The sequence below is a fragment of the Xenopus tropicalis genome, chromosome 3, assembly GCF_000004195.4.
Source record: "Xenopus tropicalis strain Nigerian chromosome 3, UCB_Xtro_10.0, whole genome shotgun sequence".
NCBI classification, from domain to species: Eukaryota; Metazoa; Chordata; class Amphibia; order Anura; family Pipidae; genus Xenopus; species Xenopus tropicalis.
In genome coordinates this window covers 149,781,644-149,803,117 of record NC_030679.2, presented here as the reverse complement: position 1 = coordinate 149,803,117, position 21,474 = coordinate 149,781,644, and the positions used below count along the sequence as shown (strand labels likewise).

Genomic DNA, 21,474 nt, shown 5'->3' with positions numbered 1-21,474 from the left:
GTTTACAAGGATTTCTCCTAAATGGCGTGCCTCCACCCAGGGATGCTCTTGTGGAACTATAACCCACACCCTGGGAACGTAACAGTTCACTAGTACCTCTGCCTGGGATCCACACACAGCCCCCAGTACCTTGCCCCTCCCTGGGGTAGTTGATTACTGGCAGGTAGGTGATCCTTATGGCAGGAAAGATCCCAATACACAGTTAATATGACGAATCAGATAAGTGGCTTTATTTAGGCAGAACCTCTCCAGGAGTGGCATATACAATAAATCACAGTGTGCAGGGCTAAATCTCCTTACTGCTCATTGAGACCCTTTTTCTGTTGGATCACTTACGGTACTCACGCCACGTGCTCCCTTCTAGATGATCTCCCCGGTACTTGTGCCAGGAGGCACCTCCTCTTGGAGCCCTCCCTGGTACTCACGCTAGAAGCCTCACCACAGGGACCCACACCGGTACTCACGCTAGAAGCCTCACCACAGGGACCCACACCGGTACTCACGCCTAAGCACCCTAAAATCCGGGCTCCTGGACTAGCGGTGACCTTGTCCACCTACCTAGCCACTTGTGGCCCTGCACTCCGGCAGATGTAATGCCAGGAGGTCTTAACCTCACTACCACTCCTGGAGGGGCAATATCCGCCCATTCTAGCTAAGTGACCTACATATCACTCCTGGAATGATCTATTACATAAACTTCTATCTTAAGTGTACCTGGGGTACTCCTGCCTGGAGCAGTCCCCAAAATGTCTGCCTCCAGGACATGGCTGCATCCCCTTATATGGGCCTATGCACCACCCTGTGGCCATAACCTGAACTGCAGGTATACACCCTGTTAACTATTTAGAACCCAGTCATCCCAGTGCCCCTGTTAACTATCACCACCCTGTGGCCTGTCCTAGGGGTCTCTGTCCTAAGGGCCCATTTTTGGCAAACCCCTACACTGTTATAATTAAGGGACCAATTAGAGACAGTACAAAGGCCGTAGAGTCAGAGTCCTCCTCCTCCTCATCAGCAAATACATCAGAAGCCGAGCCTTCCAAAGAACTTTCATCCCCTGAAGAAGAAGAGGACACTGTATCTTCCCTGGACAAAGAAGTTCCAGAGCTGAGGAGAGACTCTTGTCCAAATTGGGTTCTCCCAGCAGCAAAGCAAAGCAGGATTTACAAAACTTTTTTCCCCTACAGCAGAGGATGAAATCAGCAAGAGAAAGGAAAAAAAATATATGTTATGTTAGAAGTATGTGATTTTGTTCTTGTCAAAAGACAAAAAACAAAAAACACCTCAGAGGGACCTACCAAGTGACAGGGCAGCTGTCAACAAGGCTGTAGGATCACAATAACCCCTTCTTTCCCCCTGGTGTGCTGATAACAATGGGAAGCATTAACAGTAAATACCAATAACCCTAACAAGGCTATTAGACAATGCATCCAAAAATCCCCAAGAAGTACATGAATCTGCCAGCAGCAGCAGTCTTTCAGCAGCAAGCAGGAGATGCTGGGTCTTGGACGCCATCTTGGAAACTGACAGCCCCACAAGCAGGACATTTGTTATAGATCAGTATTAGTGATGAGCGACTCTGTCCCGTTTCGCGTCGCCGAAAAATTTGCGAATCTTTCCAAAGATTCGCGAAACGGCGAAAATGTTGCGCGTCAAAAAAAATTGTCGCCCGTGGCTATTATTTAGTTGCACGGCTATTATTTCGTCGCCTGTGGCTATTGTTTCGTCGCATGACTATTATTTAGTCGCCCGCAGCTATTATTTAGTTGCACGGCTATTATTTCGTCGCCCGTGGCTATTGTTTCGTTGCCCACGGCTATTATTTTGTCGCATGGCTATTGTTTCGTCGCCCACGGCTATTATTTCGTCGCGACAATTTTTGGACGCACAGCAAATTTTTCTGCAGCGAATTTTTTCATCCGTTTCGTAAAACAATCCGCCAATGGCGAAACACGGAAATTCGCAGCGAATCCAAGCCTGGTGAAACATTTCGCCCATCACTAATCATTATTTCTGTGATTTTACCTCACCTCTTCAACTTTCCTGCGCAGGTTATAAACAGGAGACCGTTAAATGCTTTCTGGTGATTGTTTGCTATGGGTTATGTTTCTTAATAAAGGTTGTGGTTTTTGTTTTTTGAATATTTTGTGCAAAAGTACAATTTTGTGGGAAAAAAAACCACAACTTTTTCACCATTTATGTGTCAAAACTACAACAAATTTGAATGTAAAAATACTCCATCTAAAAGCTGTTGCAATAATATAGAAGTGAATGGGGGGGTGTCCTTTTGGTGTCCTTTTTACTACTGGAAGATCATTTTTTGCTTTGTGCTTTTAGAGGTTTTTTTGATGCTTTTATTTGTGCCACAATGCAGAAAAAGTTTTGTTATTTAGGGTTTGTTTCGCATCTTTTTGTTCATGCTTTTTTTCAAAGGCTGTTCGAATAAATCACTTGGCATTAGTGGTTTTCGGGAAAATGAGTTTAGTCGTGGTTTCAAAAACCTTTAAAACAAAAATCGCAAATCCAAACCTCTACAACAAATATCCAAATTGGAGAGAGAGAGTTTACCACGGAAAAGTTTACCCATTTTCTATTCGTTCCTATGGGATTTTTAAAAATCTATAAGAGGCTGCTGAGCTCGGGCAGCCTTGAAGTCAGGGGCCCCAAGCATGGTATATAATAAGTACCTGCAGCTTTATTTCTAATCAATAGCCAGGCACGGATTTGCAGCAAATTTCCACAATTCACCACTGGTGAATTATTTTGCAAAACTTGCACAAAATTTTGCCACGAAAATTCACGGTTGCCTCAATAAAAGGCACGCTCACATTGAAATAGATGTGGGCTTGTCAAAAAGGCAGTGGTCATGTCATAAAAGCGGCGCAGTTGCATCAAAATATGCGTAAAAAAAAAAAGGGCTTGGTCAAGTCCGGTGTGAAATTAATGTACAGATGGTACATGACCCCTGCAAAAATTTACAGAATCTTCCCAGCCACTTCATCGAATAAATGCTGGAGAAATTGCAACCCAACTGGAACCTTTATCCACATATGGTGGGACTGCCCTAAGATCTCGGAATTTTGGTCTCTATCCTAACAGAGTTATCTCAAACAAACATCGATATATCTCCTAGACCTGCTCTCCTAAACCTTGACTTGGACCACATTTCTTGGAATAGAAAATGTCTTATAATTCAAATATTAGCGGCATCCCGCTTACTGATGGCAAGAAACTGGAAATCAACAGTGATCCCCACATTAAAAGGCATATTACTCTTAATCAACGGTGACAGCACCATGGAATACTACAATGCCAGAAATAATCATCTTCTGCACAAGTACCATGCGAAATGGGACTCATGGAACGTCAGCAAATATGCTGAAAAATTCCCATTAGATATTTCATCTAACTTCTCTCATCTCTACACAACTGTAACTTGCCTTTGGAATCTGAACAAAACCAAGACATAGATGGCCTATATGTGATGCCTTATTTTCTCTCCCCTTACTCTTATTTTTTTCCCAAATATCCTATGCAGTGTTCCTATATATTAGGTTCTTACTGTCCGCTTTTCTTTCTCCTTTTCTATTCTACTTTCTTCTTTTTCCTTTCTCCTTTCTATTATTTGTTGTTTGATATTTACATAATTGATGAAACCCTAACCCTAACCATATATACCTATATTTGCACAATATGCGATGCAATGTTTTTCGCTATATCCTTTACATCTCATGGACGATTTCATGCAGCAGTAACAATGTTGTTCTAAACTTCTTTTTTTCTCTTTCTCACCGATAAAAAGAGTTAAGAAGAAAATGTCAAAAAAGGGCCTGGTCGCGTCAAGAAAAGGAACAGCCACGTCAAAAAAAAGGCACGGGGCACCTGTATTTTGGGAATATCTCCACAGTTTCGCAATTTGCCAGCGAATCAAAATGGGACAGATTCGCTTATCACTACTAATCAATAAATAAGTATATGAGGCAGACATAAGAAAATGCTGCTGTGTGTACAGGAGGCAATAGGTTTGACCTTGGATAAAACATTCCTACCATGGGGAGAAACACTGCCATATGAAATTAATACATTTTCTTGCTTGATAGATTCAGCAGCACCTTATCCCAGGGCCATTGGATAAATGCATAATAGGCATTCAGAGCTAGAGCCCTAACATCCCATATTAGTGACTGCTAATTATTAGACTGCAGCCCGCGAGCCCAATAGCAGATATTTACACAGAAGCAGCCTGCTAGCCCTTTGACCTACATCTATTATGGCTACTGGCTTCAGGCAAGCAAATAATCAGAGCTCAGCACACTGCAGAACAGAATAGCAACACATTGCCTGCTTAAATAACTAGCATTGGCTCACTTGCTAAACAAATGTGACCAATTCTTATGGCACTGGAACCTGGGGCCTCTGAATAATGAGCCTTCTGCCCGGCCATAACAGTGGCAAGTGGAGAGGAGCATATCAGGAACATTTTCAAACAAAAAAAGATGTTTACGATACTCTTGTTTTTCCTATTTTAGACACTAATGACTGCTAAAATGGGCTAAATATTTGATGTGTAAATTAAAATACGAAGTGCATTTGGTGCGAATGGGGTACACAAACAAAATTGTTCTTGCCATTTGCTTTAGGAGTCAATATAAATAAATATCTTCTGAACATTGGAAGAAATTGCTGTTCATAATTAACATCTCCTTATCCTCCTGGGACCTTCCAATAAGTCTCTGTGTTATACACGGCCCAGGGGATAGTTACAAAATGGCTGTTATGTTCCTTTCCAAAGGTATAAAAACCCCATCTCTGTAATGCCAAATGGCTTCCCTTATCCATGCAGTATAGAGTTATGGCTGCTCTTTGCTCAATGGCACTGCTCACCCTACAGGATTCTTTCCTTTCCCATTTGCAGTTTCCAACAAGCTTCAAAGGCAAGTTTCTGTTATAATATGATTAGTGTAACCCAACTGATCTGCACAGCCACCCAATGCACACATTCACCAAGTATATAGGCACCAACAGCTGCTGATGAATTTTCTGGATTTTCAACTTTTTTACTAAGGTGGAGCAAACGTGGCTGGAACAGGAACAGTAGGGAAACACATTGATATCTATTCTGCATGGCCACCAGTCCACCTACAATACAACAGGTAGTGATTACTTTATATCCCCAAAAACATATTAGGGGAATTTCAAAACAATTTAAACATCACTAGATAACAATGTCCTTGTTGTGCAATGAACAACTTCCAACAATCAGATATTAGGGTGCAGCTCAGCAATACAACGATCTTGGGGTGGAACATGTGCCCTGCAGCCCTCACTACCAACACTGAGCTCTAATAATTTTCTAAATCATCAACATCAATGCAATGAACAAGCACTGCTAAAAGTATTGTACAGGTCTCCAATTCCAACACTGGGAAAACAGTAATGGATTCTACCATGACTCACATCTGCTTCCTGCATTGATTTATTCTTTCTCAGTTGGCTACTTGAGAAGCCTCATAACCTACTAATCCAACAAGCAGTAGGTACTACACAATACAGGGTAAACTAAATCTCCAAAATTGTAGGATGTGTCCAACAACTCACCACAAAAGAAGAAAGGCTCCATCGCACCAAGGTGAGCCTTCAGCTAGGTGAGAACATCGAAGAGCAGCCACTCAACGAGCCATTCTTCAGGCAGAATTCTTCATTAAAAATATTTTTACTGGAGTTCCATAATTGCCTTTGTAGCACACATAAACAGATACTGTAGATTATACATTGCTAATAAACTGTTTGTAACTATTTTTAATAGATTTGACCTGAGAAAGGTGTCTATTTCTATGTATAAAAGAATCCCTTCAAAAATTATATATATCGACATTTGATTTTTCAACAACTATTTTGTAGAACTTGTTATGAAACTAAATGATTCTACTCTGGGATTCTTGTCCGTCTTTATCTTTATTATGTGCTCAGTAACCGAGAGGATTATCGGCTGGACTTGGGGCACAATTCATCTTTGCCTTTTTTATGTCTATAAATTAGTAATGCTGGAGCTTTAGTACTGCATCTGGAGTGTAGGGGGGTAACTATCCCTGATTTACAGAGTATTTTTATCTAATTTCTGTGGTTGCAGGCAATGCATAAGGTGAATCAGACATCAGGTATATCTTTCCTTCTCTTGGGATTTCAGAACTCTCAGATAATCAATGAGTTTCTCTTTGTTCTGTTTCTCTGGATTTATATTTTGACATTAGTTGGAAATGTTCTTATAATCATATTAGTGGTAACAGTCTCAGCCCTGAGATCTCCCATGTACGCCCTTCTCTCCCAGCTGTCTCTGGCTGATGTTTTGCTCAGTACCAATATTACTCCGAATTTGCTCAGATTATTACTGAATGGAGGCGGCACAATATCTGCTACTGGTTGTATCACACAGCTTTTCTTTTGTGGAATTTCAGAATTTTCTGAGTGTTTTATCCTCACAGCCATGTCCTATGACCGATATCTGGCCATCTGCTACCCACTTCATTATGCCTCCATTATGGATTTCATACATCGTGTCTATCTGAGTTTTTTTTCTTGGGGTTTAGCCATTATGTTGACTTTGGTATTAGGTCTTCTAATATCTCATCTTCAGTTCTGTGAGCCTTTTGTTATAGATCATTATTTTTGTGATTTTGCCCCTCTTCTTGAACTTTCCTGCTCAGACTCTAAAGTTTTGGAACTAACTGATATTATTCTGGGCATACCTGTTGTTCTGCTCCCTTTTTGCTTCATTATTTACACTTATGTTTCCATTGGCCTTGCCATTCTCAGGATCTCCTCTACTGAAGGAAGACACAAAGCCTTCTCCACTTGCAGCTCCCATTTAATTGCTGTATGTATGTTCTATGGGACTTTGATAATAATTTACATGGTACCATCCACAGGACATGGATTCAATATGAAGAAGACACTCTCTCTTCTATACACAGCTGGAACACCATTTTTGAATCCAATTATATACAGCCTGAGAAACAATGAGATAAAAGGCGCTCTTCTAAAAAGTATGTGGAACCTTCTTAAGAAGCTTTTTTATGTGCACTAACAATCATGTTCAACTTCCTGAACTGAGAGATTACTCACAGCCCCTCCACTTTTACACAAATGACAACTCATCAATGCCCAAGCCTGTACTGATTTCTCATAGAGCAATCTGGGACTGTCTCTAGAGCAGCGGTTCTCAACCTGGGGGTCGAACGACCCTTTCACAGGGGTCATCTAAGACTATCGGAAAACACATATTTCCGATGATCTTAGGAATAATTTTATGGTTGGGGGTCACCACAATATGAGGAACTGTATTAAAGGGGTGCGGCATTAGGAAGGTTGAGAACCACTGGTCTAGAGTCTCCCCAGCTTCAATGTCACATTTCTCTGTTGGAGCCTGTTTAGTCAAAAATATTTAGTCACCAGATAGTGGACCCTTCATAGGCCATTGGCTCTCTGTTGCCACTTTCCTGCCCTGTGCTCAACTATGAAGTTGAAATTTTGTGACGAATGGAACCACCTTGTTACCTTGTTGATTCCTTTCTTTAGCTTGGGTCATCTAGGTGAGTGGGACATGGTATGTAATTAGCTTTAAGTGGGGCCCCAGCATAAATGATTATAGTAATGCAAAGACTCACTCAATAGCAAGACACTTCTTTTAAACAATGCTATCATTGGGTCATTATCTGCTAAAAAAAACACAACTAGGGGTTACTAAACAATCACCTGTGGCAGTGCAGCCGCTCATATATTAGGGGCATCTATTTGTACAAACAATTATTTCTTAATTCAGGAAGGATTTTTTTCCCCTCTGTGGCAAATTAGAGAGGCTTCAGATGGAGTTTTTCGCCTTCCTCTGGCTCATCTAGAACTACAGGTATGGGATCCCTTATCCGGAAACCCGTTATCCAGAAAGCTCCGAATTATGGAAAGCCCATCTCTCATAGACTCCATTTAATCAAATAATTCAGAATTTTAAAACTTATTTCCTTTTTCTCTGTAATAATAAAACAGAACCTTGTAATTGATCCCAACTAAGGTATAAATAATCCTTATTGGATGCAAAACAATCCTATTGGGTTTAATTAATGTTTTATTGATTTTTTAGTAGACTTAAGGTATGGAGATCCAAATTATGGAAAGACCCCTTATCCGGAATACCCTTGGTCCCGAGCATTCTGGATAATGGGTCCTATACCTGTACTAGGCAGGTTATATATAGGCATTATGGTTGAACATGATGGACATACGTCTTTCTTCAACCTAACTTACTGTGTTACTATGTTATGTTAAGGTCAGGTCATCACACAGATTCAATTGGATGAGAAAATCTCCTAATTCAATTCCAAGATTTTCCCAGAAAATTCAATGAAAAAAAAAAACGTATTTCACTGTTTATTACATGAACATTCTATTGAAAGACATGGGAAAAAAACTGGAACTGAATTAAGAGAAGTGTTTAAAAGTTTTTGTTCAATAAACCAGAAAATAACGTTTTCTCATTGATTTGAATCTGGCCTAATGGCTGAAATACTTTTTATTTCACCTTCTGAATTCCATTTCTTTTTTTCCCAAAGGTTTTACAATTGTGTTTGTATAACTTTCTATAATATCCCACAATATCAAACAATGCTCTGCCCTGTTTATTCCGTACAGGTTGTCATCAGGCTTGAATTGCCTCTACCCTATTTAACAGGGTTTTTATGACCCCTCTTCCAATGGTGTACCCAGGATAATAGGCTTCGCCCAGGCCTATGGCACACTCTTTTGGTTTAGAATCTGATGGAATAGATTTGTTTGCAATTTATGACAATAATGTTCAGATGAGCAGAGACATGTGGCAGGGACCCCAGGGTTAGGAAATGTTGTATTCTTTTTTTGTATCATCAGTAAGGGGAATTTGACAGTCAGGACTTACTGGGAATCAAACCCTCGATTGTGAGTTAAAGTGATGTTGCACTTTCCAGCTGAGCCACTGGAGGGCCTTAGTGCTGCTGAGGAACCTCATGTATTCCTGCCTCCTGCTTCCTTTTCTCCACCCATCTTGTTATCCTCATGTGTGGTGAATTACTCTATTATGACCTTTTATAAGCCTGCCCCTGGCCATTGCTCTTTGCTTGGTCATTTAGTCTCTGCCTGCTTATTGCCCCTATCACTACCTGCATATTTGATCACTTTGCAATTGTTTTGCTTGTTTCTGCTTTGTTATTCTGTCTTTATTAAAACCTTGCGTTCACCTCATCATGGCTTCCTGTCTCGTCCAGTATATAGGCTCCCATCTGCTTGCATTTCCACAGTAACTGAACGTTCACAAACCTTGAAACTCTTATTAAGATGAAGCATTGGTACATACCTGGCACAGCCTCCTATTTCAATTAGTTCCTCTACCCTTGGCACAAGGTATACATCGAGTTCTGATACATCATTTAGTGTGAGGAAAGCATTTCAGAAGCCCAATAATTCATCAGGCTTTTGAGTTAGTAATCAAATTATACACAACATTATCCCCAACTTTTGAAATAGCTTGTCTATGGACTTCTGGGATGGACATGGACCTGGGCTTCTTTAGGATAGACCTGCACCTGTGGGTCAGTTACTATATCAAGTTTTATTATGTCAGTGTGGCCTGGCAGTTCAGAAAATAATGCAGTTTCTTTGCAGGACTTCCTTTACTTCCTGCTATTGCAGATATCATTTGGAATAATCCAGAACACCAAACTAAATTGGATTTTACTGGTGGTGAGCCAGGCATGGATTCACAGAGAATTTCCGTATTTCACCATTGGTGAATTGTTTAGTGAAACTTCTGCCAAAATTCGCCCCCCAAAAAAATCTGTGACGCTTCAAAAAAAAGTTAGGGATGCGTCAAAATAGGGATGCATTAAAAAATAAAAAGTTCAACAAAAAAAAGTTGCGTGACAAACACGATTCGCGAATTTTCGAGCATTTCGTAAATTTTCCTGTTATTTTGCTAATTTTTAGGGGAAGTGAAATGGGACAGATTCGCTCATCACTACAGTAATTTTAACCAATGGCTCGATTAAATCGATACTGTTCTTTCTAAAGGAGCCGATACGATAGGCAGGGGCACCAGTAGGCTCTAAAAATGTGCCATAGGAGCATTTAGCGGACACTGTCAGTAACATTCACAATACCTTTGACTCTGGATGAGCTAATCTGTCCCATTTCGCTTGGCCGGAAAATTTGCAAAATGAAAATTTGGGAAACGTGTTTATTGCACAACTTTTTTGTCGAACATGTCTTTTTTCATGTGACCGCGACCTCGTTTTTTTCAACATGGTAGTAAATTTTTCAGGCATTGCGTATGTTCTCAGAGTACATACAGTATGTATGGGACGACAGTAGACTGAGACGCAACTGGGACAATGTTTCCTGAAAGCCATCATGGCAATCTCAAACCTTTAAAAAAAAAAAACGTCTTTTACTACTAAAGGGAGGCCCAGATATCAACATCCTGCCATCAAAGTCTCAATTTTAGGGTGCATCGGTCATGGAACCATCATACTGCTGAAGTTTTTATAAAATGTAGGGTCAAAATAGGACCTTTAGCGGCACATTCATCAAAATGATGAACTCGGTTTTGGCCATTTGATCCCATGAAATTATATGTTTTATGGAAGACCCCATCAGAGACCTTTATTTTCACCTTTTGATAAATATGCTTCTTACTGTGTCATGTGATTGATCATAATCAATAAATAAATGTACAAACAATAAATACAAAAACCAGCCCAGTAACTGAAAATATTAGCCTCAGTTTGCATCCGGTTTACTTACACACACACCAACAAATTGCTTAGTTTTCAAAGCTTTATTACTAATACAAATATATCAAAAAAAAATAAATATTTGTGTAGCCCACTTTAGAGAATGTGCTGCTACCTGCTGAGATCTAGTGGCGCTAACAGGATCCTGAGCCCCGCTTACTATGGGGAACAGATGTTGCTGTACTATTTGGCGTGCCTCCACCCAGTATAGGGACAGACTGAACTGTAACTCCCCTCCTGAGAACTTCATATTATACTTATACTTGGGGACTCCCAGCCCTCCTGGCACCTTGCCCCCTCCCTTTGGGGTAGATTCTTACCAGGCAGAGTTGATCCTCCAGATAGTAAGACACTGCACTCAGATGTTATGATGAACCAAGTGATGTCTTTTATTGTAGCTTGACAGACAGGAGTTGCATAAGTCACAAACACTCAAGGAACACTCTCTTTCCTTAGGAGACCCTCTCTCCTGGGATACCAGCAATACCCCGGCCAGGCGACCCTCTTTTGGGGTTCCCTCCGTTACTTCTCGCCAGAAGCCCCTCTCTAGGGCACTTCCCGGTACTCCCGCCAAGCGGACACCCCCTTGAGACCTCACCCCGGTAATATCCACCGGCTGCCCCCTTTGGGTTAGGCAAACCTCCTATTCCTTCCACTTAGTTCCCTGACTCCAGCAATGAGTGCTGGGAGATCTTAATCTCATAAAAGCTCCTGTTGGGGCCAAGCTGCCCAGCTAAATAACCTATCTGCCACTCCTAGAGCGGTCTATAACAGTTAACTCTCTCACTAGACCCTGGCCTGTCACTAGCCTCTAGCCAGAGGGGTCCCAGGCAGGAAGACCTGGCAGCACATTGCTGCACAGCCTTATATACTAAGTGTACCACCCTGTGGCCATAACCCTGAACTACAGGGAGCTACTCCCTGTTAACTATTTAAGTGCCAACCCACCCAAGGTGTTGTACCACCCACCCTTGGGGTCTATCCTGGGGGTAACCATCCTAGGGGCCCAATTTTGGAGATCCCTACATTTGTATATATAACACCCTGGTTTAATATATCTTTCTCAATCAATACTTGATTTTAATAAGAGTTAAAAAGATGGTATAGAAAAACAGGCCAATCTTTGAAATAATAATGCATTATGGAGCAATGTAGTGTAGAATTGCTAGCTATGGAGCTAATATCTTGCCTCGGAGACTTGCACGGAGTATAAATTAATAGTTATAGCAAATATGTCCCATTTCGGTTTGTCGGAAGACTTGCGAAAATACAGAAAAATTTGCAAAATGACAAAAAATTCTTCTTCAACTTTTTTTGACTTGACCGCGCATTTTTTGATGTAGACAGTTTCTCCAGCTTCTCCAATTAACCTCTCACTTTTTCTGCTTGAGTCTCACTTTCACCTTGTGAGCCTCAGTCAAATGGAAAAAGACTTGGAGAGCAACACAAGCACCATAAAAGTTCATGGAGGAGCCAAATAAGGGCTGTGATTGGCTATTAGGGGCCTCTATGCACCCTATCAGCTTACAGGGGCTTTATATTGTAGTAAGTCTTGTTTTTATTCAACCAAAATTTGCCCCCAAGTCAGGAATTCAAAAATAACTCCCTGGTTTGGGGGCACTGAGAGCCCAAGGGGTTGGGGAGCAACATGTTGCCCCTGAGACACTGGCTGGGGATCAATGCCATAGAGAATTGAAGTTTCAATATTAAATCAAATGATAGTTTTCATGTCTTGATATTTGCATGTACAATTGTTTCCAGGCAAATACACCTACCCCTGGGCAGTCAGGTGACTAGTTCAACTCATTCCTTTTGTGGCGGGGCAGAGCATTGGTTAAATAATTATTTTATATGGATGAGACAGCCAGCTTGTGTGCATGGGGCTCAGTGAGAATGGCAACATTGTTGTTCCTTTTATAATAATATATTATTGGAAAGAATTCACCAAGTTCGTTAGTAAATGTGTGTAGCCCATATGTCCAAAACTTTTTTGCCTGCGTCTTTAATATCTTTATTTCTCAAAGTATAAATAATGGGGTTAAGTAGTGGAGTAACAACAGTGTATAATAGAGATATAACTTTGCTTTTGGTCACTGATTGACCTTGATTGGGAACCACATAAATACCAATGAGAGTCCCATAAAATATGGAGACCACGGCCAAGTGGGAGCTGCAGGTGGAGAAGGCTTTTTGTCTCCCGATATTGGACACTATCTTTAGGATTGCACGGGCAATACAGATATAGGATATAATGACAATTATAAATGGAGTAATAAGCGTAGGGATGGACAATAAAGCTGCTTCTATATGCACAAAGTTGGAGTCAGAGCAGGAAAGCTCCAAAAGAGGAGCAAAATCACAGAAGAAATGGTTAATGGTAGTTTGCTTGCAGAACACAAGGGTACCTATGCTAGATGAGATTACCAGGGAAACACCAAATCCAGTTAGCCATAACAAAATAACTAACTTGACACAAACCTTGTGGTCTATAATAGAAGAGTAATGCAGTGGGTTACAGATGGCAACATATCTGTCAAAGGACATTGCTGTTAGAAGTAAACACTCCCACGTTTCCGAACCATCAAAAAGATACCATTGGGTAAAACACCATCCAATCGTTATGGTGGCTCTTCCCTTAATTATGGTTTGGAGCATGATGGGTACAATAGTTGTGGTTTGCAGGAGGTCACATATAGACAGCTGCTGGAGGAAGAAGTACATGGGGGACTGGAGATTGCGGCTGACTGACACCAACACTAAGATGAGGACGTTGGCACAGAACGTCAGGATATAAATCAGGAGGATCATAGAGAAGAACGGAATCCTGAAGTTGTGGAGATTTTGGAATCCCAAGAGGAGAATCTCAGTGACCGTTGTCTGGTTCATCCCATAGACTGTCTATGTAAAAAGAAAAACTTCTATTTCCATCTTTTCTTCTCATCGTCTGCGTGAAGAACGGAATCCTGAAGTTGTGAAGATTTTGGAATCCCAAGAGGAGAATCTCAGTGACCGTTGTCTGGTTCATCCCTTAGACTGTCTATATAAAAAGAAAAACTTCTATTTCCATCTTTTCTTCTCTTTGTCCGTGTGAATGCGCACATCAACTCATCAACAGGCGTGCATGACTAGTGAAGAGTAAAGGTTTGGCTGAAAAATTAGCAAAACATCAGGAAATCTATAAGTGGTGCAAAGAACATCCTATCACATGGAGCGTGGCCATAAGTGCAGGTCATTATGTTCTAGAATGGAGAAAAAGGACATGTACCTGAATACAGAGCCCCTTGTAATCAGCAGTACTGCATTTAGGATAGGGGAGGGCAATAGGCATCACCTAGGGGCCCTACCTGCCCCTGCACAACACTCAGACCCAGAAGAGAGTAAGTGCCGGTGGGTCGCCGACGCTTCTGGACCCTTACAAGGTGCATTTGCCGCATGTACTCTATAACTAAACATTTATTGAGGGGCGCCCTAGAATTTTTATTATTTCATAAATTACCCCTAATATTACTACATCTAATGTTTGGGATTGCTATCGGTTGCTACTTATCATTTAAATCACACCTTTGTGAATGGTTAACCGTACCTGTCCTTCTCAATGAAACCTTCTTATTCACAAACTCCAACTCACAACAGAACCTGTTTGCTCAGACAAGGGGGGAACAAGGCGGGGTCTATAAAAAGGTTTCTCCTGTTGCTGATTGGGGGAGAGGTGCAGGAAAGATTAACCCCTACCGTTGCTGGAACCACACCTGACACTGTGTATGGAAACCAGTACAAGTACAATGAGCAATTTCATTTACTTTTTGCAAATGTTTCTTCCACAATCCAAATCCACCATAGTGAATATGTCAATCTATACAGACAGTTTATTTATATGAAGCCAATACAGACGTTGTTTTTCATTTTCCAGAAACCAACCCAGGATACTGTATGAGATGCGCTCGGAAGGACTGAGAGAGTCGGAAAAATGTTTTAAAAAAATAAAAAGGTGGGCAGATAATAATTATGTTTTGACGATAAAACTCCCCTTTAATAACCTTTGCCAACGTGCTAATAGCATCAACACTCAGGTATAAAGAGTCCCCTTTTCCATGTTTTACTTGGGCTGCATTTATGTAAACACTTTGCCACAAAGTCCCAAAAAAACAAACCCAGTATTAGTGCACAACCATTTTTGGGTTTATATTAAGTAGAACCAACCAGTTAGTGCTATGCTGGTCTGCCCAGCTATAATGCATATCTACCTCTATTAGTCAATTGGCATTGTAGACTACTACAACAAGACTATTAGAATAATATCCTGATATTGGGCTTCTCTAGAACCCCCAAACCCTACATTGAGCTCCATTACCTTCTCCTTCCACTTGACCTTCCCCCAAGTCCCTTTTCCACTTGAGGTAACAGACCATTTACAATAGGAACTTGATTTTCTGATCAATGACATATCTGGCGATGCTATGCCAACCTTTCATTGCAATAATAAATTGCTAATAGATAATCATCATCTTATCACATAGTTAATAGTCAATGTAGTTACAACCACACAACCTGAATTTTTCAAAATGTATTATCTGCTTTGATTTTTTTCTTTTTGCCCCCATACACTCTCACTTTTCCTTACATTGGGAGTTCTTGAAATGAGAATATAATGTTGCAGTATAACAGTTCCACAAGTTCACTGGCCAGAAGTCCTGCCTCCGACTGTATGAACCCATTCAGAAGAAACATTTTTATACACTGCTGTCAGGAATTTCCCCAGTTATTAAACCTACTGGGAGCCTCCTCTGTCTGTTGGAAGAATGGCTGTTCTATAGAGATTTAGTTCATTAGTTTATTTTTGAAGGATATTAACTATCAATATACAATCATTTTTATTCATACACTTATTATGTACAGTTATAGTAATTCTAGGCAGACAAAAATAGAAGTCGGTGTTGATATAAAGATACAAAACCATTTGGCCTCCCAAGCAGGGCTGCCATTAGGGGAGTCCAGTAACGGGCCTATGGCAGAGGGGCCTCAAGAGATGTAGAAGGTGTCATTTGTGGGTAGGAAGGGAGGTTAGGCATGTGGGGAGTGTGTAAGGTTTGGGCAGATCACATAATGAATAAGATAGACATTAGCATTGGGCGGCTTTGACGAATCAGGAACAGGGGTTCCAGTTGAGACATTCGCCTCAGGCGACAGCACCCCCAAAGTTACCAGGGACTGCAAAACACAGGGTTACTCACAATACAGCTTCTCTGATGCCAGTGGTACAGGCAACACCACATACAGAGTGGTTCAACTAGGCCTGTGCCCTGGGCTCACAGCAACACCCACCCTGTTCCTCAGCTGGAAACAAAGAGGAAGGTGCCCCCCCTTTCCCAGCACTATACCAAAGTGAGGCAGGAAGTGGTCACCTTACCTGCTAATGAATAGCACACATATGTCAATGAACTTACTTAGATACATTCCCTTCTGCCCAGCAATTAAGGGGACTAAACCTGTAGGGATTTCAAGCCATAGGGGCCATTTAACCCTATGGGTCCCTACAGGTACATTCTAGCTGTTCTTCAAGGAAGAAACCATAGATCCTATTTCAAATAGGATCTATTACTGAGCCTATCTTTAGCCAAGAAAAATTGGGGGTGAAGAAGAGAAGTGGGAGGTACTACAATATCACATGGCTGACTCTCATCACTAACCAAAATATGTTCTTTACTGTGTCAGTAAAAACAAATATTAAATGATGACTACCCAAAGGTACTGAGGACCATAGGCAACCAGGATCATCAGGACCCTATGTTTATATGCCTGCTACTAAATAACAGTAGAGCCTCCTTACTACATTAAGGTGAAGCCCATATGGTGATCCATAGACCTCTAGTCAGTGTAATGTGGCCTTGGGTACACCATGAAGGGAACATTCTAGCTGTTCTTCAAGGAAGAAACCAGACACTGCCGAGACTCAAACTCAGGGTCTACTTTTGGTCATAAGTAATTAAGGCACAAATACTAAAAAAAACTATAAAGGACACTTTTCTTTTATCATTTTCATAGAACTTGTGTAGGTGTGACTTACTTAGTAACCAATCATGGCCCCGCTATTACCCGCCTCTCAGGTAGACACTAAATGGCCAGTAAATGGTGAACCAACTCTGTTTTGAACTAGGCAGAAGGGCATCACATCATATCAGAGAACCTTGTACAGGTATGGGACCTGTTATCCAGAATGCTAGGGACCTGGGGTTTTCCAGATAGAGATCTTTTCGTAATTTAGATCTCTATAACTTAAGTCTGATTAAAATCATTTAATGGAGACATATTGGATAATTGGAAAAAATGTAGGCAATTGAATAATTGAATAATATCCGGTGCTGGTTTCCCTTTGGGTTAAACATTAACCCTATCTGTAACAATGGCCCCTTTATTGGAGCTCCCTATAGATCCTATCACTTCTCCGTCCCAGTTTGAAATAAAGAGTGGGCGTGTCCTAACGGTCTCTCCCAGAAGCACAGTTGGAGGGGGAGAGCCAATCACAGCCCTGCACTCACACAAGCACAGACAGGCTTTAGTTCCCTATCAGGTCAGCCTAGCTGCTGATTGGTTCCTATCCTACAGTGCAGGGTACGGAGGGCCACCGGCTCCCCAGCTCATCCAGAGAATTCAGCCAGCAGGAAGTTGAACTGATGGGCGGGGCTAGTGGGGTTTTGGTTATATTTCTCAATAAATCAGTCAGAAACACAACTTTTTAAGGCACAATCCTTCTATATCTAGAGGAGTATAATTCCCTGGTACTTACATCATTTTTATAGGATATGTCTCCTTTAAATATTGAATAAACCCAATAGGCTTGTTTTACCCCCAATAAGGGGTAATTATATCTTAGTTGGGATCAAGTACAGGTACTGTTTTATTATTACAGAGAAAAGGGAATCATTTAACCATGAAATAAACCCAATAGGGCTGTTCTGCCCCAATAAGGGGTAATTATATCTTAGTTGGGATCAAGTACAGGTACTGTTTTATTATTACAGAGAAAAGGGAATCATTTAACCATTAAATAAACCCAATAGGGCTGTTCTGCCCCCAATAAGGGGTAATTATATCTTAGTTGGGATCAAGTACAGGTACTGTTTTATTATTACAGAGAAAAGGGAATAATTTAACCATGAAATAAACCCAATAGGGCTGTTCTGCCCCAATAAGGGGTAATTATATCTTAGTTGGGATCAAGTACAGGTACTGTTTTATTATTACAGAGAAAAGGGAATCATTTAACCATGAAATAAACCCAAAAGGGCTGTTCTGCCCCAATAAGGGGTAATTATATCTTAGTTGGGATCAAGTACAGGTACTGTTTTATTATTACAGGGAAAAGGGAATCATTTAACCATGAAATAAACCCAATAGGGCTGTTCTGCCCCAATAAGGGGTAATTATATCTTAGTTGGGATCAAGTACAGGTACTGTTTTATTATTACAGAGAAAAGGGAATCATTTAACCATGAAATAAACCCAATAGGGCTGTTCTGCCCCCAATAAGGGGTAATTATATCTTAGTTGGGATCAAGTACAGGTACTGCTTTATTATTACAGAGAAAAGGGAATAATTTAACCATTAAATAAACCCAATAGGGCTGTTCTGCCCCAATAAGGGGTAATTATATCTTAGTTGGGATCAAGTACAGGTACTGCTTTATTATTACAGAGAAAAGGGAATAATTTAACCATTAAATAAACCCAATAGGGCTGTTCTGCCCCAATTAGGGGTAATTATATCTTAGTTGGGATCAAGTACAGGTACTGTTTTATTATTACAGAGAAAAGGGAATCATTTAACCATGAAATAAACCCAATAGGGCTGTTCTGCCCCAATAAGGGGTAATTATATCTTAGTTGGGATCAAGTACAGGTACTGTTTTATTATTACAGAGAAAAGGGAATCATTTAACCATGAAATAAACCCAATAGGGCTGTTCTGCCCCAATAAGGGGTAATTATATCTTAGTTGGGATCAAGTACAGGTACTGTTTTATTATTACAGAGAAAAGGGAATCATTTAACCATGAAATAAACCCAATAGGGCTGTTCTGCCCCAATAAGGGGTAATTATATCTTAGTTGGGATCAAGTACAGGTACTGTTTTATTAAGTACAGTACAGGTACATGATCCCAACTAAGATATAATTACCCCTTATTGGGGCAGAACAGCCCATTGGGTTTATTTCATGGTTAAATGATTAACCATTAAATAAACATCTATATAACCTCTATATAACATCCTGTCAAAAAGAAAATAGTTTATCTATAGTGATGAGAGGATCTGTCCCATTTTGCTTCACCGAAAAATTCACAAAACTGTGGAAAAATTTGCGAAACCCCGCTACGTTTTTGACATGACTTTTCCTCACTCGCCAAATTTTTGTGCCCAGTTTGCGAAAAAAATCCACCAATGGTGAAATGTGGAATTTGCCGCGAATCCATGTCTAATTATAAAACAGTCAAACCTCAATTATACATATCTGCATTTTAATCCCATCAAGGCTAGGCTAGACCTTGCCCGGCTAGGGAACAGATAGAGCATAGGTTACACTGGACCCTCTCTCCACAGGCTGGGCCTTTGCTATGTGGAAGGGTGATGGCTTGTGCTGACTAAATAAAAGAACTGGATGCCGAAAGGTTTCTACGCAAATCAAATAGCAACTTGCTTGTTATACTCACAAATCCTTGAAGTTCTTCACATACTTGTTGGGCACAATCACAGCAATCAGAGAAAATACCATCTGATAATCCTGTAGCCAGATTTCTGGATGCACCCTCAGGACCCTCAATGACCTGGATCCAACTCATTGGATCAGGGAATACATATAACCTAAATCCCTATTCAGTTCTGTGATCCCTACACTACAGGCAAGTTTTGCCCGAGAGGAGAGATATCTCCAGCTATCAATCCTTGTTGGAGCACAGGCTGCTCTTGCTAACTAATTCTGTCCAAGAAAGTGATATTACATAAACTATCCTCTCTCGACTATACCTCATTCACAGGGTCCCTGACTTTACCATGGGCTTCACTAGCCTTTCCTTTACTAGGCCCAACTCCCAGGTTCCTAGTATCCATCGACTGTGTTCCTCAGGAATTCAAAGAGGAAGCACCACCCCTTCTCAGCACTATGTCACAGTGTGACAAGAAGGAGTCGCCATACCTGCTAGCCAATACCATACATATGTAAATAAACTAACTTTGACACAGACTCTTTTGCCTAATAACTAAGAGCACTGGTCCTGTAGTTATTTAAAGCCATAGGTGCTATTAAATCTATGGGTCCCTATATGACATATAATACATCTTCCTTATTTTAGGTTTTTCACATATTTTAGATGTCCAATGTAAATTGAGGGTTCTACTGTATTTCACACCCCTAAACATAAATTAGCTGACCCAAGAACAAAATAAGACATATTTGAGGGATAGTAACTTATAGGCTATACCTGCATACCATGAACTCTAAAGACAAGCTAAAAGCCTTGAAATTGATGAGGTTTAAATGGCTACTCTGCTAAGGAATATTACAGCAGCTTTTAGTCTGGCACTTTATGTAAGGAAACAAACCTAAGCAATTGTTTAAATTGGGTTAATGTTTTCTTTAATGGATGTTTTATTTATTGTAAAACATTCTTAAGGGCATTTTTCATATCTGCACTTTTCAAGCTGTAAATCATTGGGTTAATAAAAGGAGTCACTACAGTGTATAAAAGGGAAAGGAGTTTGCTAATGGTCTGTGACTGGTTTCTCCTGGGAACCATATAAGTAACAATGAGAGTCCCATAAAATATGGAGACCACGGCCAAGTGGGAGCTGCAGGTGGAGAAGGCTTTTTGTCTCCCAATACTGGACACTATCTTTAGGATTTCATGGGCAATACAGATATAGGATCCAATGATGAGCATGAAGGGGAAAAGAATTACAGGGGTAGATAGTGCAATTGTCAATATCCGTGCCAAGGAGGTGTCTGAGCAGGAAAGTTCCAGGAGAGGAAAGTAATCACAGAAGAAATGGTTGATGGTATTTTGGTTGCAGAACTCTTGTGTAGCTGCAGGGATCTGAGTAACTGATGTAACACTAAGGGCAAGCAGCCATGATATGGCAATTAGTTTAACACAGACTCTGTGGCTCATTAGTGAAGAATAACGCAGGGGATTGCAGATGGCCAGATATCTGTCATAGGACATCACAGTTAGAAGGAAACTCTGTAAAGCTTCAGTGACACCAAAGAAATAAAGTTGTACAATACAGCCAATAAGGGGTATTTTAGCTCCTTCATTTATTACAGTTCTGAGCAGGGTGGGCACAATAACCACAGACTGCAGGAGATCAGAGACAGAAAGTTGTTGGAGAAAGAAGAACATGGGAGACTGAAGATTTTGGCTAATTTGTGCCAATGCCATGACAAGAAAGTTTTCACATACGGTCAGTATGTGAATCAAAAGAATCAAAGAAAAAATCAGGATCTTGAAATTGTCGAGATGCTGAAATCCCAAAAGGAAAATCTCAGAGACCATCGAGCGGTTCTGCATTCTCATTGTCTGGGTGGAAAACAAAACTTTTTGAAGTTGTAATTCAATTTTTTTCTGCCAACTTCAAGTCCAGGTAATAGTAACTAGAATACTATTTATA

The 21,474-nt window shown here is 40.6% G+C and overlaps 2 protein-coding genes across 2 annotated transcripts; both read right to left on the bottom strand.

Moving 5' to 3' along the window:
* Positions 1-12,767: 12,767 nt before the first annotated feature.
* Positions 12,768-13,700, bottom strand: LOC116409626 (olfactory receptor 11L1-like). The gene has a single exon (XM_031898354.1). The coding sequence runs from the start codon at positions 13,698-13,700 to the stop codon at positions 12,768-12,770; it is 933 nt and encodes a 310-aa protein (XP_031754214.1).
* Positions 13,701-20,459: 6,759 nt separating this feature from the next.
* LOC116409625 (olfactory receptor 1496-like) lies at positions 20,460-21,359 on the bottom strand. The gene has a single exon (XM_031898353.1). It carries the CDS (start codon positions 21,357-21,359, stop codon positions 20,460-20,462), a length of 900 nt encoding a protein of 299 aa, XP_031754213.1.
* Positions 21,360-21,474: the final 115 nt, after the last annotated feature.